The sequence below is a fragment of the Stegodyphus dumicola genome, chromosome X2, assembly GCF_044657685.1.
Source record: "Stegodyphus dumicola isolate Sdum_Otavi_A_Nest chromosome X2, ASM4465768v1".
Classification (NCBI taxonomy): domain Eukaryota; kingdom Metazoa; phylum Arthropoda; class Arachnida; order Araneae; family Eresidae; genus Stegodyphus; species Stegodyphus dumicola.
In genome coordinates, this window is record NC_140781.1 from 159,094,224 (window position 1) to 159,121,284 (window position 27,061).

Here is a 27,061-nt window from a genome sequence, read left to right on the forward strand (position 1 = left end):
ATATGCATTTTCACTTTCATTATCAATTCACTGAAGATATTAAATGAAGACTCGGGGAAAAAGCCATTTATGTCCATATTTTTGTGAAAATTGAAGTAATATTTCCATCTAGTTGGTAATAGGAATATCTTCTACATTGTCAATCATTTCAGGAGGAAAATGTATTCATATCAATAACTATATTTACATACTGGTAAAAAACAATTTTTGTCCATGTCAAGGGAGATGAAGCATTTATGCCCAATTTCGTTTATCAGGCTTAATTATGTTCATTCTATTCTTTTGTAACAATGACCTGCCGGTTTCATCCATCCTTCATTAGTGCTTATAAACATGAACATAAGAGTGGTGATTACAGTGTAAGCTGTGATTCAGTGGCCGAGTTTTCCAAGAAGAAGAGAAAACAGGGAAAATCTGTGATGTGAAAGTTTTAAGAGAAACCACTCGTGAATTAGACCTGACTGTAAGGGCAAACATTTTCAGTTTTTTCTTCAATATTTGATAGTGAAAAGCCATGAACTCTCAAAGCTTTTAATGAACTTAAGAATTATAATATCCAAAATAATTACCTTGCCTATCTTATAATTATTTTAACTGTGATATGCTGCTCTTTTCATTTGAGAAATGAGAGATCGTCACACAATGCATCTTACTTTTATTGCATATGTTGTTTCCAAGATTAGCAATGTAACGATTTGCAATTTTGCATACCTGCCTTTGGTTCATTCCACGGCATTTCAAAAACTGGGTTAAAAAATTAAGAGCCATTTTGTCTGTTGATGGAAAAGCACCAGTAGATCACAGAGAAAAATGTATAAACTGAAAATGTTATATCGAAGAAACTATTTCTAAAATAATCGAATTTATCAACTTGTTCAAGGGTTGAAAGTCTAATCACGTTTCTATTCAAGTTTACTATTGGATTCAGTAACCCCCCCCAAAAGGGCATTTGTAGTCTTTGTGATACATTAAGTGCAGAGATTGATATGCTTACCAGGAAATCAGAAAAACTTGCTGAAGGATAAGAGAAACCAAAACTCATTCAAGACCTGAAAAATAAAATGATGCAAAAGAACTTCATTTGAGGAACAGCCAGTTATAGCAACGAGGAAGATTTGTGTTCCCAAGATTAACAGAAGAAAGCTAGGAAAAAAAAAAGGTTTTAGTTGCCTAAAAATTTGAAAATTTGTCTTTCCAATTTAAAAATTAAACATTTATGTATCTCCAGTTTTGTGTATTTTCTATTTTATTATACAAATTTTGTTAAATAAAGGTTGAAAGTTTATTACAAGTTTTTATAAAGATTTTTAACAATATTTTCATTATCATTAAGTTATACAAAGTAAAATTTTGTTTTTCTCAGAATTCCTGTCAACGGACAAAAATTGTTTTTCTTTTTGTGTCTTTAAATGTTTCTACCCAAATTCTGGCCAAACGTCTTGTTCTTATATTTGTCTTGGTCAGTGTCTTTCTCAGTGAATCTTCACTTCAAAAAGTATTGGAATTCATAATGATGAAGCACCTTATTTAAAGTGTTCAAATAAGCTATCTTTTTCATTCTCCATAAACTACATTTACAGTAAATTTTAAAGTATTATTTACCAATGTTTTGAACAGTGTTTCAGCAAAGTAAATCATGACTTGTTTTTGCTTCTGTGTGAGAGTTCAGTGTTTATGATTTGTCCAGTTTTAGAATACATAGAACAAGTTAGTTTTTAGTCTTTTTATATTATGTATTATGTAAACAGAATTACTGAAAATGTTGTAAAGTGCTTACTGTAATGAAGTGTAATTTGCATTTCTCATTGAAAAAACAGCAGTTTTTATTCCTTTTTACCTGTCCCCAAGAAAGACTGCTTTAATAAATCAGAGATTTATCTACAGAACTCATTTTTTTTTCCCCTGTGTGTGCTAGATAGTAAAATCTTTTACAGTATTTATTAAAAGAGTTTTAGCATAATGAATATTTCAGAAAAAGTACATTTAATATGAAAACTATTAAACTTGCTTAAAGTAATGGATGATTCAGTTTGTAAGTTTATATTATAAGTATGAAAAGGAAGCTAGTTCAAAGGTTATTTTTAGGAAAAGAAAATAAACTGTGTGAATTGAGCTATATCTATCTATATATATGTAAGTGTGTGTGCTGAGAGTGTTTCAATAAAGGCACATATAAAGTATATATTTTACACCAGAAAAGTAGTTTTAATTTTAGTGTATTGATACAGTAAAATTTTTACCATATATTTTTTATCAGATGCTCGCCCACTATTAGCTGAGCTGTAAAATCACTGAATATTGTTAGTTGCACTGGGTTTGATTCCAGATGAATGGGCTAGCTGCATAAGCATTTTCATGGTTTTCCATGTGTGTAATGTGTAAACGAGCCAATTTCCCTTAGAAAGACCTCTATGAAGCAATCCCTCCCTTTAAGCAAATAGCCCTAATAGGCTTTGCCTTAATCGACTAAACTTTATTAGATACTTGCTAAATATTTTGTCATTAAAAAATACAAGACACTACTAAGTCTTTAATTTCATTTTATGATTGAAGTATACATGCTATAGCTGCAAAATAGTTCATCTGTAATTTTAGATTTTAATTTTGTGTAATTAATTCTTAAGACATCTTTACAAAATATACTCAATTCTGTAGCAAGTTAAAGAGGAATATTAATTATTCTGAATGTAACTTTTTTAATTCTTGAAATCATCATAATTACTAGGTATAAAAGTTCAAAGACAGAATAAGAATATTATATATAAACCTTGTGCAGATATCCTCCATCCCTTTGATTTTTTAATTTTTCAATTCTTTGAAGTTTAAAAAAACATTTTCCTAATGAAGGGGGATAAAATTAATTGGTTGCTTTTAATATAATCCTCCCTGACTCTCATTATCTGGAGTTCCTCATCACTAATAAAAAGGCCAAAAAAGAATTATGCCTGTTTTGAATATCAAAGCAATTCTCTACCTGCATTTCTTCTTCCGCCCATATGATACATTACTATGCAATGCCAAGAAATATTGTCATATAGCATCAAATTTATAGTGAATGAAAACAACGCAAAGGAGTTCATTGCTGTCTTTCTACCTTTGTATAGCTTTTCAAATTAAGAATTTAGCTGAACAACATTTAAAGAATCATTTGTGGTAAAACAGTTATTAATGAATAAACGCTTTTAAATTTTGCTGTAGAATAATAATTTTGATAAAAAGAAAGCTGCTATTCTAACTTCTAAACACAAAAATCTTTATAATGTAGTTATTGGTTTTGTATTAAAACTAGAAACTTCATGAATAAATGTCATTATATGTATGTCACATATTGTTTTGCTGATCCTTATCAATGATTTAAAAGTGCACATATAGTGTCATAATATTCTTATGTATGTTTACTTTTTTATTGTTGAGTGCAAATATATTTTTACAGCTTAAGAAGGGTGTAATTTCTAAAAGTTAGATGTGTTTGTTATATCTTAATTCATAGTTTTTCCTCCTTCAGTGCTGTGCTCTGTTTTGATGCTTGGATTGTTTTTAATTCTAGTTTTTGCCATTTAGGAGGGAGAAATGCCACTAAATGAAGTTCTTGCAATGTATGGTTATGAATCTGGTGTTGAGTATGAAGACACAATTCATGAAGTTCCTGACCAAGACAGTGACTCATCACTTATTGACTCTCCAGAGCAGACAATGGAAAATCCAGAGTCTCCCCGTGTTTTGTCAAGTCAGGGTATTCCTTCTCAGGCCTCTGATAGCTCTCCAGCTGATGAACATAAAGTTGATGAAGTGATTGACCTTGTATTTCGAGATACACCTGATGTTCCTTTGGGTTCTTCAAGACCACTTTTAAGATGTAAATCAGAGTTTTTGAGTTTTATTTTGTATTAACTGAATGTCTGTTAATATTTACATTATATATTGCATGGTGCATTAAATTACCATAGGAAAACTAAGAAATAAATATCCATAAATTCAGTATCTCATGACACCTGAAACACACAGTTTTCTTTTATGTGTTTGTGTGTGTGTGTAAAATTGTATTGATAACATTGTATTGATTTTTGTGGCAAAAGTGGAAAATTATTTTTATGTTACTTTAACCTGAAGCCATTTAATCTTCTAGAGCTTGAGACCCAACATTTAAAACATGTATATTTTCCTGTGTGATTATTTTGAATTTGTGTGAAGTCATATAAAAATATACTTGAAATTATTCATAATTTTTTTCTTTTGTTCATGCTATTCATCTAACTTAATAAATATTTAAAGAAATGATGGTAGTGCTTCAAATAATAAAATTAATTCAATTATTAAACTGATGACAATACAACTAATCATGGAATCAATAAATATACAGCTGTGTAAGGAAATAGAGATTAATTAGCATCATCTAATATAAAATAGACTGCATTTTTTTAAATATTCAAAATTGTTGAGTTTTGAGTAAATTTCCCGAAGTTATGCAATTCTTTTATGCCATTCCTACCTATAATGTAAGCATTGAAACATTATTCTTTTTAATTCAAATGCATATGTCTAAGAAGATAAATCATTTGTTGGTGTTATTGAAAAGTATTAGCTGTAGCTGTAGTGTTTATACTTTTCTGTCAGGGTGTTATTTCGAAGCAAATTAGATTAGTTAGGAATGTTCATGAATTGCATGTTGACTGCCCAACATGAGATAACTTGTATTAGTGCTCTTCTTCAGGACACCGAAGATGAGTTATGTTGTAGTTTCTTGACTTGTCACTTTTGCCCCGCTATGAGTTAGTTCGTAGTTAATAAGGGTAAATAAGAATGGATGGTCTCCTGGAAGAAAATAAATACATTATCACTGCACTCACTTGAATCATCAGAAGATACAAGGCTTGATCAAACGAAAAGGTACGAAATGACGTAAAAACGTAACAGTTAAATATTTGCATATTCCACCATGGGAGAATGTAGCGATACACCTCAGGATGCGATTGCAGTCTCTGACTGGGATCGGAGCATGCGTGGGCGTCTGCATGTGCAGGAGAGAACAGAAGCTCTTATCAAAAGCGGCGTCCAAATGATGCGGCAGTCCATATGAGGACAGGATGGCGTTCGCACTGCAAATTCGACGACTGAGGAGCGGCGAGGTGTTATCCAATTTCTGACAGCGGAAGGGGAGAAACTGGCAGCCATTCATTGCCGGATGGTGGCAGTTTACGGGGAGAAATGTGTGTCTGACAAGTCTGTCAGAAAATGGAGTACCCATTTTTGTGCAGACCGTGAGAGGGTGGGTGATGACCCGAGATCAGGCCAGGCAAACACTGTCATCACGAGCGTTCTGATTGACAAGGTCGACGACCTAGTGAGAAGTGATTGGCATGTCACATTGCGAATGTTGGCAGTGAAGGTGGATGTCAGCTATGGAACCGTGTAGACAATTGTACACGACAGGTTGGGATATCGGAAGGTGTGTGCCTCTTAGGTTCCGAAGCAGCTCACGGACCAGCAAAAGGAACTGCGTATGGGGCTAGCACTGCAACCTTTGTTTCGGTATCAGGTAGACCCCGCTTTCATGGAGCGGATTGTCACAGGTGATGAGACCTGGTGCCATCACTACGAGCCAGAGACAAAGCAGGACAGCATACAGTGAAAGCATGCGTCGTTACCTTCCCCTAAAAAGTTCAAAGCCGTGCCGTCAGCAGGTAAGGTGTTGCTCATCGTCTTTTTCAAGGTCCGCTACTTGTGCAATTCCTTGAGCACAAAAAAACATTAACTCCGATGTGTACTGTGAGACACGCCGACGCCTACACAGGTCCATCAAGAACAAAAGACCGGGGCTGCTCACGGGGTGTGTGGTTCTGCTCCATGATAACATGCATCCGCACATCTCCACATGGAACTCGCCAAATCCAAGTGGGAGACATTGGACCATCCATTCTACAGTCCGGACATGTCGCCCTGCGATTTCCATGTGTTTTGTCCACTGAAGAAACACCTGAAAGGGAAGCACTACAACTCGGATAACTTACTCAAGGATGCTGTGAAGGACTGGGTCTCGTCATGGCCACAGGAATTCTGGGAACGAGGAATCCTGCGGCTTGTTCATCAGTGGGATTGTTGTGCTCGGGCCTATGGTGTATATTTTGAATAAAGTCTACATTTGTACCCACCATGTCATTTCGTACCTTTTCATTTGATCACCCCTTGTACGTAATCGCTACTGTTCTTATCATCTCCAACAAAAAATTCGTCAGATCCTGACTCACTTAGATTAGCAAAATGTTCAAGTTTGGCTACGGTAAGTGGTCTTTTCCTTTCCATATTTTAGTATTTATTATTTTATTGTAAACAAATAGACACAAAAATATTTAAAATTGGCAAAAATGTAATGTTTTCTATTCAAGATAATGACATAACAGTGAACAACTTACTCACTTAGTGCTTGTTTTAGCTGTACCAAAGCGACAAGTGGAAGCATGTCTGTAAAAATCAACTTGCAGTGGGCTTCTGCAAAGAGCTTTGTCTAACAAAAGCCAACTACGAGTTAATTCATAGGACCCTTTTTTCTAAATAAATAAATAAATTCCTGTAAACTTTTTTAATGATTGTTATGAATCATAATTAATATTTTTAATAATATAATATGATTAAATTGATTTGGCTTCTCGGACCCGAATCCGAAAAGTGCTGTGGCAGTCAACGTCTTAAATGACGTAAGTTATCCTATGTTGAAACATGGGACTGAAAGTTGATTAGATAAGTGAGGTTCATTATTATACTTCATATGTATTTCTCTTATGTGTATTGAAATTATGATTTTTAGGAAATAGGTCTAAAAATTTGGCTGTATTATTCTGATTATGAGTTTTAGGAAATAGGTATAAAAATTTGTCTGATATTAATTGTTTGAAATTTTTTGACTTTGTTGTCTGAATTTATATCTGGCAGATTTATTTAGTTTTTTTAAGGTCTGATAAGTATGACAATTTTTATGTTTCAAGACTGTACTGTGCTCATTTTGCATTACAAGATATAGGATGAACCTGATGATAAAATATGTTAGGAACTTATGGGCATGACTGTTAATTTCTAAATTTTCTAACAATTCCACCGAAGGAAAGAATTTTGCCATATATATATATATATATATATATACACGAGTGCTAAGGCTGAGTGTAATTAAAAAAACTTTGGAAAGAACTTATGCTTTTCCATCTCGTTTTTTATAATATAGGCACTGGACTATTAAAAAATATCTGACAAAAGTGTAGAGATAAGTAGAGGAGAGCTAAGCAGATTTTAAAATGAATTCTATGTTCAGGAATGGTACATTGAGGATGTACAAAGGAGCTGTTGACTGATTGGTTAAATTGGCTTGAAAAATCAGTACTTGGTGGGTCCTGTAATTCAAAACCAAGTTTTGCAGCGGGCTGCATCAGCAAAGGGAATGAATTTTCACGCTAGGAAACTGCCTTCGCCTTCTGCTTAGCAGCACAGTGTAGCACCTCAGTGTTCCACTGCTGTGTGCATTTTCCAATACAAGATATGCTTATTTTGATCCACTCTACCTGACTTTACATATTTGACAGGTTTGTTTAAATCACTCTATTCATTGTGTTTCTGAATTTGAGTGACAAATTCAGAGGGTTGATAATGAACATCAAGAGGATGAAAAATTACCATACATCATGGGGTCCCAAACCACATTTAATGGGTGAAAATCACAAAAATATATGTTAAGAGGACAGTGAGCCTGACGAAGGGAGTGACCAAACAAATGTGAGGATTAGAAACACTGCGGTCAAGAAAAAACCTTTTATATCAGATGTCTGTGGATACAGTAGAGGATCTGACAGCACAGATTGTTGTTTCAGCAGACATCGCCAGCACACCAGGTATGTTTGAACATGTCGGTCCATCAGTGTCTACTGTGCAATGACCTTCTTGGGCGCAACTTTCAACTATTCCTATAAAACTCTCTCGTCTCCTTTCAGAAGTTGAACTGTGATGCATTGTAATCTTGCTTTACGTTAAATAAAAGTTTTCCCACTTATTATCGGCCCTTTTTATTCCATTTGATATCACACCCTTCATACTCTTTTAATGATTTTCTCCGCTTAATAGTGGTTTGCTATCCCATGTTCTATGGTAAATTTCATTCTCTTGATGTCTACTATCACCTATATATATATACTGGCCACTACCCTGGCTATATATATATACTCGCACACACTATTATGTACATACATACTGGCTAGCACTGGTCGTTAAATTGCTCCCCCAGGAAGGAAAGCAGATAACGGAACCTTATTTATTGTACATGTACTGTATGATTAGAAGGTATTATCATATCTGCAGGTGGTTTCCACAGTGTGCAAAATTCAGTACACAGAGCTGTCACCTCTGGCAGCAACAATGGCTGTAGTCCGGCTTGGCATCAAGTCAAAATGAGCTGGAAGACAGATACAAGTACTTCAATCTACATGGCTTCAGATACAGGTACTTCATTCCACGTGACTTCGAATCTTTGCCAGATTTCTGCAATCCTAGTGGCTGGCAAAATTGATGTCAGGCCAGTCGTCATACATGTAATCACTAATGGCACATCTGTGTCTAATGTGCTGTCAAGGGAAGCTACAGCAATGGTTGCTGCACTGATAGTTCATTGTGCTGCAGGTGTCATATTGTCTGTGCAGGCGCTTCTCCTGCACACGAGCCAACTGCAAGCTTGAGAGAACATGTCTGTCCTCTCAGGCCCATGGCTGCTGATATCCTGCATAGCATTCACTATGAATCTTCTGGATGTATTTTTTTCATATTCTCCTGACAGTTATAGGATCTTGACCAGCACGAGCAACAATATCAAGAAATAAACTGCAGTCCTGATCACCATGATACTGCCATGGTCGAATTCCGTACATGGTGGTAGGAGTTCCTGCTCCTTTACAAGGGATAACATGACCTTTACGCAAACAGCCAGTATTCAAACGCAGTTTCTAAATGAGAACCCTTCCCATTTGTACACAATGTAGATGTCATTAATCATACTTGCTTAGTGTGCAAATGTGGGAATGTGAATCATTTGCACACCCTATCATGTAGTAACTTTTGTGCAAATTTTGCATCTCTTGTATCCCTGCTTCTGGGTGTAGCAGGTTTGAATGGCCAGCAGTCTCTCTCTCTCTATATATATGTATACTATATTTGAAATCAACAATCTTTTGTTTTATGCAAATTATGCTAATTAATTCAAAGCAGACTTATAGCATTATTAATATTCATTTAGATTTTTTATGGAAATCCTTTTTAAAGTTGATAATTTTTAGTCCTTAAATGCTAGGTGATCTGAAAATTGTTCAGTTTTTTTAGCATAAATGAAAATGAAGCAGAACAAAAGCCAAAGGATATTTCATTGAATCACGTAGGTGCCATTTTGTTCTGTGTATTTTTGTCGTATCTGGTAGCAGGAAAATTCCTTTTGTAGAAAAGTCATTCAGCTTACTTGTAAAGAAAAAATCTAGGTGATAATTTGGCAGCCTCCAAGGAAGTGAACTCCAGGCCATTCAAAGTATTTTGAAGTAATCCAAAGAGATAAAGCTCTGAGGGGACAAGGTTTGGTTGAATATGTGAAGGAGACACAAAAATCCTACTTATAAATTTAGGAGCTTTCGTTTGGCATTCCTCGAAATAAGGGGCTGAGCTTTGTCATGATGGAAGTCAACACTTGAGTGACTGGGCAGTTCTGGGAACCTTGCTTCAATTCCTGCTTTGAAAGTTGCCATTTGAGAAAAGTATATTTCTGAATTTATTAATCTGATTTCATGGTAGCAATTCATAGTATGCATTTCTTTCATAGTCCCACCATACATAAAGCATCCCTTTTACTGCTTTTCTGGCTTACTCAATAAACTTTTTCTTGAAACATTGTGATATACAGTCAAAAGTCATTAATCCGGACTCGTCGGGACTTCGGCGATTCCGGATTATCGATTTTTCCGGATTATAGATCATCAGTTTAAATCTGGTAAGATGGCATGCAGAAATTCTAAAATTAAAAATATGAAACTGTAATTTATGAAATAAAGAACAATTATGATCTAAAGGGTATCAAAATTTTAAAAAAAAAAAAAAAAAAAAAAAAAAAAAAAACTTAAAATTTATTTGTTTACTTTATTAAACATTTCTTTCAATGTAAGTTGTTCAAGTTGCTTTGTTTTTTATGTGATAATGCATTCTCTTTAATTCTATAAACAGACATAATTTCTTGTTCAGTTACAAAGCTCCGCTGTTCAAGTCCTATAATTGCTGTGTCGAGAATAGCGACTAATTTGTCAATCGAAATTTTTTTTGTTTTCAACAACCTCTGTGTCACTTTCTTCGCTATCGGAAGCGAATTATAATGACGAGGAATTTGATTTAAATCATATCAAAGATGGAGTACATTGAGATGAAATACTACATTTACTAAGGAATTATAAGTCAAATAAAATAAAAACATCTGCCCTGAAGATAAGGATAGTGCTGACAGATCAACTTCCAATTCATTGCGCGCCGCGGCGTTAAAGATAAACAAAGTTTAGGTAAACAAACGTTAAAGTTTAGATAAACAAAGGATATGCCTTTATCCACTTTTTGCAGCAATTCCACTTTTTTGTTTAATGGACTTTGCAACATACTTTCATCCTTTACATATTAGTAAATATATATCAGAAATTCTATTTGACATAATCGAAAGTTCAAGCTTACTTTTATAAAATTGCTCTAACAGTCTGCAAAAAATAATAAGCTGAATCCAATTCGAAGATTAAGGAACAACGTAATCTGCAACATTAACTGAATTAGATAATTTTAGTTTAGCTTATACCATCCGTTATACATTAAATGCACATTCGTAAACATATTTTGCGCACGCGCACACGTGTATTCGCAGCCGTAAAGGTCTTACATGCATGCGTCAAAGTGGCGCATGCGCAGAAAGTTTGTAGCTTTGAGGTCCGAATTAACGACTTTTGACTGTAGTATGTACTTCATGTCTCCAGTAATGAGATGTTTTAAAAAAGAAATTCTTTATTTCTTTTTGGCAAAGAATCACATGCTAAAACTCGAGCAAACATATTCTGCTCCGTTAAAGTATGTGATGCTGATAACTTATAGTGGCTTACATGCATAGTGGTTTTTTGAAATGGTAATGTAGTATTCTTCTTATAATATTTGGTTTATTTAATTGTTCTTGAACTGTATAATGTGGGTTTTCAGGCATAGCTTTTTTAAATAGGTCCCTTTGTACAAAGGATGGTTTTCCAGATTGGGTATCATTTTCAAGGTTGAAATTTCCATGCTAAAGCTTTTCAAACCAGCTTTGAACTCTAATCGGAAACAGCACTTCTCCATATGCAACGCTGATGGAACGGGACAGTTTCCGTCCTAATGTGGCCTAATTCAATAACCTAATAGGTGCCTATCGGAATTAAGTCCCGCCCTGCCCTTGATCAATCCACAATGCTGCGACCCCACAGAGCAAGGGCAGACAAGGCAGCACCAGTACGGTCCCTGCTGAGCCTTACTCTGTCCCAAGAGCCCTCAGGCCTTCTGTGAAGTTTGTTATTATACCCCCGTGGTTGAGACTGCCTAGGTACAGATCCTAACCATTGCTTCTCAGGCGTTCACCTGAGTCAACCCCTGGGGAAAGGTTTCTCCATATACAGCAACAAATTTTACAAGCAGTTTGATTAGCATTTTTTCCTTTCTTAAAATAAAAGAGAGTAGTATGATGTGGATAAGGATTTTGGGTCTCCATTTTAGCATGTATCTGAAACAAAAGTTTTTCCAAAGCAGGTGATAAAATTATGCAGTGTGAACAGGAAAGGTCATATTTAGGAACTTTCCTTGATCAAGGTCACTTCTTCTCAACAGCAGAAAGATAATAAAAACAAAAGTCGTTTTGATTTGAAAAACTGCAGAACTTTCCAGCTGACTTCACATGATTGAATTCAATTATATTTTCTTACAGATAACAGGGATTTTCTGTGCCACCCAGCTGGTGAGATCATATTTATTTACAGTTGATATGTTGCAGAATAAAATGTTTACTTGAATTTCATTTCATTCTGGTGGTTCTAATGTAATTTGCCTGTTCATTTTATTTATTGTTGCTTCTTGCATCTTATGAGGAGAAGCAAAGAATGTGTGTCAGGTAAAAAACAGACAATAAGAATAAATGTGGTAAATGCTGTTTTGGTCTCCATATAAGATAGGCATAAAAAAGTTTATTACTGCAAGGCTTCTCAAGTGAAAGATGTGTAACAAAATACATGGCTGTTAAAAATCATTGATTTTTTTGTAAAAGCATCCCATTTATGTCTTTGTATCGTAAAAGGAACCCATTTTTAGGGCAGAGTTTGATTAAAAAAATTTAGCTGTTAGTAGGTTAATTAGTAATTTGAATATAAATGTATAATCTAACCTGATTAGCAAGTTACCATTGGAACTAAAAAAAGGTTACGTTATTATCCACAGTGACCTGTAATTAAGAGTTTTAAGAATAGAGCTTTTTGTATAGAAGTGAGTATTTAGAGTAATAAACAAAAAGTATCACAATTTTGTCTTTGGTTCTACAGATATATTTCTTAAAACCAGTTTAGTTGGTGAACTGGATTTCCTTGAAATCTTTCATATTTAAAAAAAAAAAAAAAAAAAAAAAAAAAAACTTCCTTAGTTAATTACTTTAATTTACATCCAGGTCTTTCTAACGCTTTCAGAACTCTAATGTCTTAGTGTTTGAAGTTTTGTTACATTTTCCCTAGATAAATGGTGCTACATTCATGCTTGTTTTGGTTTATCCATTGTTTTCAATATAATAATGGTTATCGTTTCTTATCTTTGTTGCCCAAGTCTTCCGTTTTCAACACAATGTTCCCGGATTTTCATCACACCTCTCAGTACATTACTGAATCTCCCGAGTTCTAAAATTTAGCCTGTATTAAGAAAAATGTTCCCCACCAATAAATGAAATGTGTTGAATTAATAAAACTTAAATTAAGCAAATTCCACTACCCCATCTCTGATGATTTTCAGAGTAATTTTTCTTATTTAACTTTATTTCATCTGAAGGGTATTTTTGTTTTGTTATGTTTTATTGATCTTGTTACATTTTTCTTATTAAATTTCATTTGATGTGAGTTGTAATAATTTACTGCAGACATTTGCACATTTTTTTGTATGAATGTATGTTTTATATAATTTTATGTATTTCAGGCAATGATTAATCAGTTAATATTTATGCTTAGTTTTGTTTACTCCAGTATACAGTAGATTAACAAACTTATCTATGCAAATGTCTACGTACATTAAGTATTTATTTTATTTTTATCGTATTTAAATGTACTTAAGCAAAGCCATTTTTCACTACTAGGGATTTTCTTAGTATAAAAGTGTAAGAAATATTAAGAAATTTAGTCAAAAAATACAAAATTTAGAATATCCAATGGAATGCTAATATGTCTTACATCAGAATTGAATAAATAAATAAATAAATAAATAAATAAATAAATAAATAATCTGAACAATTCAGTAACCATTATAAAGTGAATTAAAGTCAGTTTGGAGTTCCTTTGAAATTGTGTCTGTGTAGTGTAAAAACTTTCTGTTTTTTTTTCCTGATTCTCTCGCAAAAAATTCGTGGATTTAAGATTTTGAGTTTGGTTAGAATATTACTTTTGTCCATTTTATTTAGTTATCCATTATCTATTCCATTCACGAATGGTAACAAAATGTAGTGGGTAAAAGTTGTATGCCAATGTTTAACATAATATTTGTGGTACATAATAATAACAATAAAGATTCAATTCAAATTGTTTTTTCTTTTAACTATTACAGATAGTCTTATTGTAATAGTTAAAATTTTAACTATTACAGATAGTCTTATTGTAATAGTGGCCATGATTTATTTTGATTAAAAAAAGAAACCTCTAGCTGTTGATTCTGCAGTAATATCAGATTATAAAGAAAGGAGATGTAGGTTCTCTCCACTTTCTCTTTTATATGTACAGGTGTGCCCGTTTAACTGCCAAACTGCTGCAGCTATAGTCATAAAAGTGGTGTCTAGGTACAGTAAAGTGGCTATGCGCTACCAGACGAGATAGCTTACAGTGGTACCTGGTGGAAAATGGCGGCATCTCAAAAACAGAACAAGAAGAAAGAAAAGTGATTTACAGAGTTGTAGAACATTGTCGATTTGTTAGAAAAAGACACCTCGTGGACATGAATGTTAAGAACAAAATGATTTAGGCGTGCATTTGTTTGTTCACGATTTCCTACACTATGACGTGATGAGACGATCATAGGGGGGTGGGAACCGACTAGTTTTCAGAAGTTATCTGGTTACTAGTTACCAACACAAGTTACCTAGTTATTACAAGTTTCCGATGTTCAGCCTTCTCTCTGTCAGCCAAAATGAACATCTGTACCTTTGTTAGAACTTCATGTTGCATGCGTAGTAACATAGCGGGTGAGACATTTGCACAAGTATGTGTAATGTGTCATTGAACGTCCTGTGGTGTTTGTGGAGGGATAGCATGCACCTGCTCTTTGAGGTAACCCATAAGAAAAAGTCCATTGGAGTCAGGTGATGTGAATGTGGAGGCTCCTCTTTGAAAACATCATACCCCATTATTCATTCTCCAAATTAGTGCATCTGATGTTGCTTCACCTGTGAAGTCTTGTGCGTAGTCGTGCCACCATCTTGGGGCCATCCATTCTGGAGTTGAAGCAATGGTAGGTTCTAAAAAAAATCGGGTATAATGTCTTGCAGAAGCTGTAAATATCGTATGGCCATTAATATAAAATGTTGGGCCGATTAGTCTCTTAATACAAATCCTACAACAAACATTAATCAAACACATATTTGATGTCGAACATCAGCAGAAAATGATGGATTTTCCAGTGCCTAGTAATGGGTGTTCTGCCAATTGTATATTTCATTCCACAAGAGCACGTGCCTCATTCGTCCACACTATGTCTGCCAAGAATGTTGGCGGGAACTTTTATCTGGTTCATGATGAAGTTGCACCATGCGAAACGTCTCTCGGCATACCTGTTCAATAGCGCCTGATTAGGTGTTGTCTGGTATGGATGAGCACCTAATTTATTTAGGATTATCCAAACATGACTTTTTGAGAGGCCACAGTTTTCACTTATCTCTCTTGTACTGTTGTTCGGATAAGTGAGAGTGTATGATAATATAACTTCCGGTTATGCTTTCCGCCTTAACTTAGCTGGTCTGCTGGCTTGAAGTCAGGTAGTACACAGCCTGTCTCCCCCTTAAATTTTTCACAATCTGTAGGATGGTTTTATATGAAGAATGCAAGCCTGCAGGAAAACATTGCCAATACAACAGCACTGCTGATTGTTGCTTGTGCCCACATTCAGCATAAAGCAGAACTATCTCACAATAATCATTTTTTCAAAATCACTTCATGCCCACGAGCTTCAGCATACAACCTCGAGGAGATATCTGTTTTATAGCTGCCTCAGGTGAACTGGTGTGATGTTTCATACACTATTTGCATAATGTACAATTTCACATTTCAAACTTCATCGAGCTGATGCATTTTGCGACACAATTGCACACGATCTGCATATTATGTACTCTGTTTGTAAAGACAATTAGTTACTCTGTTTGTAAGGACAATTAGTACAAGGATGCACCTCACACAGTTTGAACCCCAGTCTTCTCGATTGTGAATTACAAGCCACTCTACCATGATGCGGGTTCATTTTTTGTCTGAAAGGTAATCTTTTCTCCTTTCATTTAAGTCACAGTTTCGGAAATCACAAAGAAACAAATGTGCATTTTCAGCATTCTATATTTAGCATGCATATCAACAATGTGTCTTTTGATACTAAATCAACAATGCTTTACAACTTTATAATTCACTTTTTCTTCTGTTTTTGAGATGCCGCCATTTTCTACCAGGTGCCGCTGTAAGCTATCTCGTCTGGTAGCGCATAGCCACTTTACTGTACCTAGACACCACTTTTATGACTATAGCTGCAGCTGTTTGGCAGTTAAACTGGTGGTAAAGGATTTTAGTGGGCACCCTCTATATAGTCTGTGGAAGTTGGAATATAAAGTATGTAGGTAGCGGAACATATGCACAAACACTCACAGAGCCACCATAAAACCCTTATATGGACTTTCCACAAGCATTGCCATTTCATAGTAGTATACTTTCAATTATAAAAGTACTTTAAATGACACAAATACAAGGTAAAACAGGCAAATTGACAACCTTGTATTCGGCGTAGATTTTGTAAAATCTCAATCAATTTCGATGGGAAAACAGGTTCCCTTTCATCAGAAGGAAAAAATTCTGCAAAAGCAAGAAGGCACATGTCGATCATATTTACACTCTACAGGTGAGCAGCGGAAGAGCTGATACCACCATCTGTCAGCAGAAATAGTAACAAACAAACAAACAAACAAAAAAAAAAAAAAAAAAAAAAAGGAAAAGAAAGGGTTAAGTTAGTAGAATTTTAAAGGCATTAGGTAAGACTGGATTGGAATTAAAGTCATTGAATATGTAGGATAAATTTTTGTGAATGTGAAAAGCTTCAAGAAAATCCAATTCCCTAATAGAACCAGCTTTCTGAATAATTTTAGCAGAACCAAAATCAAAATTGTCATTTAATTTCCAACTATGATTAGCTACTGAAGATTTGTTAATTTCGCCTTTTTCGAAGTAAGATTCATGTTCTTTTATACAAAACTTCAATCCTCTTTTTGTTTGGCCAATATAGCTTAAGCCACTATGACACAATATGCTATGAACTTCCCAAGAATTAAAGGCAGAAATATAATTTTTAAGAACCGAACCTCGGATTTTATTTATAGGCGAGAAAACAACTTGAAAATTAAACTTGTGTAAAATTTGTGCAATTTTGTAACTGATAGAAGGATGAAAGGGAAGCACAATAAGGTTATTAATGTTATTTCTAACATCAGAATGTGTTGTTAGATGGCACAATGAGAACTTTCGAACAGCTTTATCAATGACTATGGGAGAAAATCCTTGTTCAAGGGCAACAGATCTTAAATAATTGAGTTCATTAGCAAGAAGAGATTCTGAGGAACAAACTTTGAGAGCTCGAAATGCGTAATAGTAAAAAGAAGCAATTTTTTGCTTAGCCAGGTGACATGACTTAGCATGGGGGGGGGTAAACAAATAGAAAAGGGTGTACAGTAAACAATTGTGCTGAAATTAGATCCATTGCGGATTATAAGAATATCAAGGAAGGGAAGTTTATTATCAGATTCAGTCTTAAAAGTTAACTGGATGGGTGGATCAATCGAATTTATAACAGATAAAATCTGGTGCTAGTCTTCCTTATCACTGATGTCTGATGGCGCTATCGGCTCTTCTACTGGTTGCCTGTTGTGTATAAATATGATTGACATTCGCTTTCTTGCTTTTGCAGAATTTTTGCTCCTGATGAAGGGACATGGAGATCTGTTTTGCCCTCAAAATTGATTAGGATTTTACAGAATCTACGCCGAATACAAGGTTGTCGATTTGTCTTTTTTATTTTCCACATTGGTATGTTTCTCTTGCGTCTCGACAACTACAAGGTGTTCAAAAATGAACTACCCTTTTTAAAATATGTATATTATGAAAAATATTAAACCTAGAATCTTTAGATTATATTACCTGGCTAATCATAGAAGTTTCTTTACAAACCAAATTAAAGGTGCTGAAAATACCCACCTTTGGATGCACTGCATATATCTATATGGTAGTCAAATTCTTCCCAGACTTTTGCAAGCATATCTGCATTCACTGCTTCCATGGCTGTTGTTATGGGTATCTTCTGTTTGACTAATGAAGTGGAGGCACATAAACGAAGTTTTTATAAACCCCTCAAGAGAAGAGCATGCTATGACAGGTCTGGCAATCTTGTAGGTCAGTAATGTTTAACTGAATCGTCAGGTTCCAAATAGCCAGTCCATCATTGAGATATGCGATTGTTTAAAATTTCTTGAACATCGAAGCTCCAGTGTGGTGGTGATCCAGAAAGCTAAGTCACACAAATTGGTTTCTAACTGTGGGGAAAGCCAGTTTTCAAGTATATTGAGGTATGTGGTTCTTTTGTTAGTGGCCTCTATGAAAAAGGGACCATATATCTTTTTCCAAGAAAAAGCACAAAAAGCATTATTTTTTGGCAAATCTCTTTGATGTACTATTTAATGTGGCTGCTGCATGCACCATATTTTAATACTCTGATGGTAGATAAAAAGCCACTTAGATAAAAAGTAGCCTCATCACTAAACCTAAAGCATGTTTAAAAAATAGTCAAATTGTAACCTGTTCTGAAAGATGAATTCACAAAACTCCCCTTGTCACCTGTACGAAGAACTTGCAGCAATTGAATCCTGTATGGTTTGAAAAACAAATGTTGCCACAAAACATTCCAGACAGATGTTTCAGGAATGTCAAATTCCCTACCTGCACGAGTGGATTTCTGAGGACTACATGTAAAATTCTCTTAGATGTGCTCCACATTTTTCTCTGACATGTGGGGACAGCCGTTTGATTTCTTTTTACCCAGAAAACCCATGTCTTGGAATTGTTTATACCAACGATTCTCAACCAGTGGTGTGCAAGAGAAAAATAGGTGGTTCATAAAGAAACAAAGTATTTTTAACTATCAAATTAACAAATTAAATACCTCAGCAACCTGTTTTTTTTTTTTTTTTCCTTTACCTCTAGCATTCTTAAATTTATGCGATCTGAGTGTTGTTTCAGTTCAATAGTTCATTTTTATTTTCACAAATATTCTTTTAGCCACAGGCATAACAGAATTTGCCATAAATGATCTTTTAAAAGGAGTGATAGAAATAGATGTACTTAACAGGAAATAAAAATTAAACACTTCTTTCAACGTGTGCATGCGTAAAGCATACATTTCACACTCGCATAAAGCATACAAAAAGAAAAAAAAGTTTGTGGCTTTGAGGTCTGGATTACAGATCATTCCGGATAATGGACGTCTGGATTACGGACTTTGTACTGTTGTATCTCATTAATTCTTTTACAGTTAATCAATTTATTAGCATGCCTACACTTTTTGTCGCTGTCATTTCTGGATTCACATTTCTCTATTTTCAATTAAAATCTTTTTTTTTTTTTTTTTAGATTGATTTGCTGTTTTTAACAGCAGGTATTTTGTCTTTTTGTTGCTTTGTACTCCATGCTTTTCTTTTGCGATTTGAGAATATCGTCGTTTATTTTTGAATATTGCGTGTGTTAACATTTGTGAAAAAATATAAAACAAATCTAGATTTCTCTAGATGGAAAAATGACTAGGATTGAATAAGCAGAAAAGTGATGATTCACAGGTGATGGATCCAGGACAATTTTCTAGCACTAAGAATATAGAAAAGAAACATTTTTTTATAGAAAATATAATGAACGTTATTTATCATTTGGGTTAACTTGGAATGCAGATGAAATGGATCATCAGCCTCAATGTGTTGTTTGCGGTGAACTCTATTATATAATAAAATCTAATCGTGGTTTGTTTTTGATTGTGCATTTAAACATTTGTGAAAAAATAATAAACAAATCTGAATTTTTCAAAATGGAAAAATGGCTAGGTTTGACTAACCGGAAAAGTGAAGGATCCAGGACAATCTTCTGGCACTAAGAATATTATGAAAAGAAAGAAAATTTGTTTATAGAAAATATAATGAACGTTACTTATTATGTGGGTTTACTTCGAATGGAGACAAAATGGACTTTCAATCTCAATGTAGTGAACTGTTATATAATTAAAGTATGAAACCATTGTTTCTTAAAAGACATCTTGAATCTAAGTATGCAAATTTAAACTAGAAATCTGCAGAATATTTTAAGAGGAAATTATCAACGTTCAAAAATAGTAAACAAGTAATGAAAGGTTTGGTTCCTTCAAGTGAAAAAGCTTTGGAAGCTAGTTACCTAGTAAGCCTAAGAATTACTAGGACTGGACAGGTTCATACTGTTGGAGAAAACGTTCTATTACCAGCAGCTAAAGCTATTGTTTTAACATTATACAATGAAAAATCGGCTGATGAACTCGCTCTTTAATGATACAGTAAGTCGCCAAATTAACGAAATGGCAAATTCCTTAAAAGAGACACTTATTCCCAAAATAAAGAGCATATAAAAGTGAGTATTCCACAGTGAATATTTCGCACTGCCGTTGGATGAAAGTACTGATATTATGAACTTTGTTCAATTATTACGTTATTATGTTAAAAAAGATAAACGAAATGATGAAGAGTATTTATTTTGTGAATAACTTCATGATAGAGAATGAAATTTTCAAAGTAATTGACAGTTTTATATCTTCCAATGATATTCCTTGGAATAAGTGCATTGCCATATACAGTGACACACAGGCTTTAACAGGAAAATCTTCTGGTGTTATTTCACAAATAAAGAAAGTTGCACCTGAAACTAAATTTACTCACTGCTCCATTTATCATGAAGCTCTGGTTGGCAAAACAAACCCCCAAAATCTGAAACTCATTATGAATCAAGTTGTGAAAATTGTTAATTTTACTAAAAAACGAGTTTTAAATTAAAAAATATTTATGATTTTGTGTTAAGAGATGGGCAGTGAACATGAAATGCTTTTGTTACATTCTGAAATAAGGTTGTTATCCAAAGGCTTTAGACTTTTTGAACTTGGATCAGAAATTCAAATTTCAGTCTCTGATTCAAAATTAGAATAGCAAAATTGTTTATTTAATGAATAATGATTTGCACATTTATCATATGTAACTGATATTTTTTGGAATGTTAAATGAATTAAATTTAGGCTTAGATAGACAAAGTGTTATTTGTTTGCTGTTAGAGATAAAATAAATGCAATGATAAACTCAAGCTAATAATCAAAGAATTGGATAATAATAGTTTAAGCTTTTTACCACTTTTAGAAAGTTTCCTAACCAAAATTAATTTGAAAATAAAAGAATTAGCATCTGAGATTAAAAATCATTGTTTTTCATTGATAAATAATGTCAATGTGTATTTTCCAGACGATTATGAAAAAGAAAATTGGATTGAAAATCCATTTTCTTCAAATGTAGTGGAAATTTTGTCTCAGGAAGAAAAAGAACAATTGATAGAAATTTCCTGTTATCGAACTCTAACTGAATATTTAAAAAATAACACACTTGTTAACTTTTGGCTGAATCGAAGGAAAAAAAAAAAAAAAAGAATTTAAAGGCATTTCAAATTGAGCTGCTAAATTTTTATTGTCTTTTTACACAGGCTATTTGTATGAACAAGGATTGTCTTCCATGTTGTATTTGAAAAATAAGTATAGAACAAAATTAAAAGTGGATCCTAATGTGCAGTTAAAACAGTAAGTGAAATAAGACCAGACATAAAGAAATTGACCTATCTCTCTTAAACAGGCCCAAATTTGATATTAAATTTTAGAATTAAAGTACTGTAATGTAAATTTTGATAATTAAAATGGTAACCAATTATGAATCTAATATTTTTTGTATTCATATTTAATAAAGATAGCCAACAGGTTGAGCAAATGGCAATATATATATATATATATATGTATTGTTAATATTTTATTGAGAAATTGAAAAATGATCATTATAAAATAAATGCGATGGTAGTAAAATTTTTCAGTTTTTGTTTAGATGATATGCGTTAGTCAAAAGGTTGAGAACTGCTGGCTTATACCATCACCTAATGTTCTGAGAGATAGGTTGTTGAACCCTAGAGCAGCGGTTCTCAACCTTTCAACTAACGCATACCATCTAAACAAAAATGGAAAAACATTAGTACCACCGCTGCAATATATAATGATTATTTTTCAGCTTCTCAATAGAAATATTAAAAAGTTATATATATATATATATATATATATATATATATATTTTGCCATTTGCACAACCAATTTGCTATTTGAATTAAATATGCACACATTAAAAATATTATATTAAAAAGTGGTTATTTTAATTATCAAAATTGAAGTTATAATGTTTTAATTTAAAAATTTAGTGTGAAATTTAGGCCTGTTTAAGAGAGATCAATTTCTTTACGTCTGGTCTTCATTTCACTTAGCTTTAAATTAGAATTCATTTTTAATTTTGTTCTGTATTTATTTTTCAAATATAGCATGGAAGAAAATCCTTGTTCACACAAATAGATTGTGCAAAAAGGCAATAACAATTTGATACCTTTATTTTAAATGCCTTTAAATTCTTTGTTTTCGGTATAGCCAAAAGTTAACAAGTGTGTTATTTTTGAAATCTTCAGTTGGAGTTCGATCACAGGAAATTTCCATCAATTGTTCTTTCTCTTCAGGAGATTTTAAAATTGAATTGTTAAAAATACTTTGTTTCTTTGCATATCACTTATTTTTCTCTTGCGTACCACCAGTTGAAAATCCTTTGTCTAAGTGGCTATTGATCTTGACCAAAGCTCAGATCGCAAAAACTTAGTGTTAGAAAAAGAAAGAAAACTGAATTATGATTTTGGGATTTTAATTTTTGAATTTAATAGACTTTGCTTCTTTGCATACCATTGGTTGAGAACCCCTGCTGTAGGGAATTGTTGACAAAAGTCATGCTGAACAGTTGTTACAGACTTTCACTTTGGAAAGCATAGAACACAAAACAATTTTTATTGTGCAGTCACCATACAGAGAAATATTGAAGTAGCAGGCGAAGGAAGAGCATTAGTGCTACTTATCCCCAACTACATGAAACTCAATATTTCCCTCTCCCTACCTATACATTATTCAATCAGAATGGATTAAAAGCTGAAAAGCAATGATTTTTCTTTAAATTTTGAAACCCTCTGTTTTGGCATTTTTGTAAATTTAAGACACCAATTTTCTATAAATTACAGAATCTACCTTTTTATATGTTCTTTCGATCCCTGTTATATTTAGTGAATTTTATATGCATTGTAATAAATAAAATGCAAAAAGTTTGTCTATGATAAAAATTGAAGATATTTAATTGCACAATTTGGCTTTTCAGCCAGTTTTCTCGATTTTTCTCTAGGGGTCAGTTAAAAATAAATTTCAATTAACTTGAAGTTAATTTTTTCCCCCTTTTAATGTCAGTGAATGATATTTTGTTGTGATTTAGTCTTTGCAAGTCTGTTATGTGTAGTGTGTAAAGAGAATTTTAATTCAAGTAATTTATAAGTTTTAAAAGGCTAAAAATGCATACCATATTTACACATGTATTTTTCCTGCCTATTTTTGCTCAAGATTCTTAAAATTTAATCTTTAATCTGTATCACATACTAATCTGCTGTCTTATGACTGGAAATATGCTGAATGGTAGACGCTCCAACATATGATGCCAGATGTTGGGCCATTGCGGTAATCAACAAAAAGGGTTGGTGCATAGCATTCTTGTAGATATCTTCATAAACATTCACAGCCATTGTTTTGCCACAGACATTTATCCTTGGACAGTTTGTGATATCATTTTTATTCTAATTGTGATGACTGGCACATTGCTAATTATGTAGTCATAACATGCAGATATTTCAAATGAGAATATCATTTGCTGAAGGAAACGTTTGGCTTTGAAAGTTATATGCTGCAATGATAATTAGGTTTTAGTATGGTGTTTCCATTATATGCTAGTCTGTGGTTTTTCATTTAATGCTGTGAATATCAGGACATAATTCTGTATTTATTGTGTCATGCATTGCTCAAGATTATTTGTATTGTGCTGAATTTGCCAAGTAGCTATGTATATTGCTTACCCATTATCATGTAGCTTTGAGATCTGGTATCATTTTTCAGCCATTAATTATTGGTATTCAACCTACTAACATCCAAGAGGCTTGCTCTTCAGAAGTTCTGCTGGTGTTGATCTATCTTTGATGCCAATGTCCATCAAGTGTCACATGACTTGTTGCATATTAATGCTAATTATTACATATGTACTCTTACATCTCTATCTATCTTGTAATTTTTCATGTGGCTAGGTTCAGTCATTTGTGCTGTTGTAATTTCATGTTTGATAAGTAAAAATTTTTCAAGGAATATCCTTCTCCTTTGGGCCTGGGGATGTATATCCCACGTGATCATGACATTAAATAAAGCTCAAAGAAATTTAGTTTAATGTGGATTTTTAAAATTTATTACTTAATGCAGAGCAAAAAATGATAGATCCTTTTGATTTGTTTTTAAATTCTTTGGTGTCTGAATAGCTGACTAAATGTATACATAAAATATTAAAGGAAAAATGGCAAAATTACCAGAAAAATATATTTTCACCTTACATTACCATTATATTTATAGGGAAATTTTATTATGGTGTAAATGTATATATTATTAAAATCACAACATAGTATTTTATTAAGTGAAGCCTGCTTCTGTAGTGGAAGTTTTGTACATTTATGCATTGTGCTACTATATCAAATTATCTTTGTCTCATAGAGAAAAATGGTAAAAGTTACAATAGTGTAACAGAGGATTTACATAAATGAAGCACTGTAAATTTGTCCGTGGAAACATGTTTTAAATGTGCTATGTCACTGATATGAAGCTGCATAAATGTATCCCATAACATTATTGTTGTGAAACTTTTATAGCTGTTCATCAAGCTAGTGAATCATCAGATACTGGTACTGATTATGATTATTCACCTGATGATGACTGGCGCAAGGTGAGAAAACCCTTGATAAAATTTTCCTTATTTTATGTATAACTTATTAGTGCTGATGAATGTAATATATTTCATAGAAATAGTTCTTTTTTTATTTTTTAAAAAAATTTTTATGGTAGTTTTCAAATGTGTGTGTGTGTTAAATATTAAGCAACAAAATAAAATATAGTACAAAAATGCTCTTATAATTTTTTTTATTTGTTTCTCTTTTTCATTATAATTTATTTATTTATTGCTCACAGTTTAGTGTTTAGAATACTTCAATAACACAAGATTTTCTAACAGAAATAGTGTAGCGGTAAAGGAACTGAATCTTGGAGATGATTTGAGAATCATACCAGCAGATAATATAATATTTTTCTAGATCCTTCAGTTCTTTAATGATTATGAGCTACTTCTATTAGCTGCTTATCTCACAGCAGTTGGATAATTAAATTTATGTGTTACAACTATATTTCTCATGTATTACCATCATTCAATTTAACTTAGCTAGTTCCCTCCTAGTACTTAATGATTTCTAGATTCACAGAAAGATTTTTATTATGGCACAAATTACAATGAACCATCATGAGTTCCCCTGACTCATAAAAATATGGTTTAACTGTAAAACAATATAAACATGACAAAGCTACTGTTGATAAAAGGTCATTCAAATTCTTCATGAATAGCCTTCTTGATATTTGCATGGAAACAATATAATCCACATTTTGTCTCCTTTCACAAAAAGTAAAAAATTTTAAGTAAATCTAACATTTCATAGAAACGAAGCACAGCAATATGAAGTTTAAAATTAAGTAAAAACCAACCTTAATATTGGTTTTGTGTAAAAAATTTTGCATTTCATTGGAGGCAGGAATTTGTTATTCTTCAAGGAGAATAACACTAAAGTAGAATATTTGTACTCCTAAAAGAAAAGCAACCTCATGCTTGTCTACTTTGAGATGTGCATATTTTTTTTTGATAAAAACTAATGTTAATCTAAGGTTGAGTTTTGTTGAAATTAAAAATTTTAAACTGTGGAATACTCACTGGATCTGAAATATTTATCTTCTGATTAAGGGAAGTATCACTCGCAGCAGATTTTGCATAATAATACCTGAAATGATTTATTTATGATACTCTGTGTTATTTGTGGTATTAAGGCTTTTTAATGTATTAGTATCAGTATTTTTCTGAAATGGCATTTTTTTTAAATGTGAAATTCAGTTAATCTTCTAATAAATCTGTAATACACATTTACTGGATAAAGAATTTAGTTATTAAAATATTCAGCTGTCTTCTCTGTATTTTCAAGGGAATCAGGCGAAAAGTAAAAATGACCATTACTAAAAAAGTTAACATATAGAATTTAATGAAACTGACTCTCATTATACAACACATAGTAATATATAAAATAACACAAAAAGAAATTATTGGACAATTATGGTGTTATAGAAATTACCATATGTATAAAATGAACAAATCAGATGTGTCAGTTTGGTATATGAAAATAACCTTTAATGTGGAGTATGATCTCTCTTAGAAGCAATACAGCGATGTGTAATGTTGTCACTTTTGCGGTTTGTCAGTTCTGTTGGAACTGAGAGCCATTGCTCTGGCAGAGTAGTTGCAAGTGGGATGAGGGTCTGAAGAGGAAGACTGAGAGCAGCTATATGTATTTCTAAAGCATCCCAAACACGCTCGATAGGATTCAGCTTCAGTGATCGAGCTGGCCACTTCATGCACTGAATTGTTTGCTGCGGAAGGTAATCATCCACCATGTGAGCCGGATGCAGTGTAGCGTTGCGGTCCTGTAGCAGAAAATTATCCCCTATTGCTTTGACATAAAGGCACACATAAGCATGAAGGATGTCATCTTTATAGGCGTGAACATTCATGGTTTCACGGGGAAAGACATAGAGATCTGTTCTTCTATTGAAAGAGATACCACCTTAAACACAGACACTCCCTCCTCCTTATGCATCTCTTTCAAGGATGTTTGATGGATGATAACTTGTTCCAGGTTCTTTCCAAATTAAATAACTTCTACTATTGCTTTGGAGGCTAAACCTAGACTCATCCGTAATGAGAACAGTCCATTAATCAGCTGTCCAGTAGACATGTTGAGGTAGCGGGAGCAGAACGCAAATGGCTGGTGACCTCACGTACAGACCTCTTTCATAAAGTCTTGTATGCACAGTTGACACCTTGACACCAACCTTGACCAACACAAGCCTTCCAGCGGCTGGAGCAAGCGAGGATCTGAATTGAGTCAGTGTTGAGGTTCTGTTCCTTTGTGCACATAACAGCAGATATTTGTCACCAGCAATCATTGTAGCAGTTGGCCATCCTTGGCTGAACCTCCTGAATGCCAAATCTGTGGTTAGAAATTGTTACCAA

General features: G+C 33.3%; 1 protein-coding gene across 3 annotated transcripts in view; it reads left to right on the plus strand.

Moving 5' to 3' along the window:
* The window catches only part of LOC118181660 (mesoderm induction early response protein 1-like), a 236,979-nt gene that overhangs the window by 105,983 nt on the left and 103,935 nt on the right, over positions 1-27,061 (plus strand). For 2 of the 3 annotated variants that reach the window (XM_085808930.1, XM_085808931.1), the window contains exons 4-5: positions 3,562-3,856; positions 24,609-24,682. In XM_085808930.1, coding sequence (XP_085665056.1) covers positions 3,562-3,856; positions 24,609-24,682 — 369 coding nt within the window. Of the gene's footprint in view, positions 1-3,547; positions 3,857-24,608; positions 24,683-27,061 lie in introns of all 3 variants that reach the window. The other variant, XM_085808932.1, reaches the window with a different exon arrangement.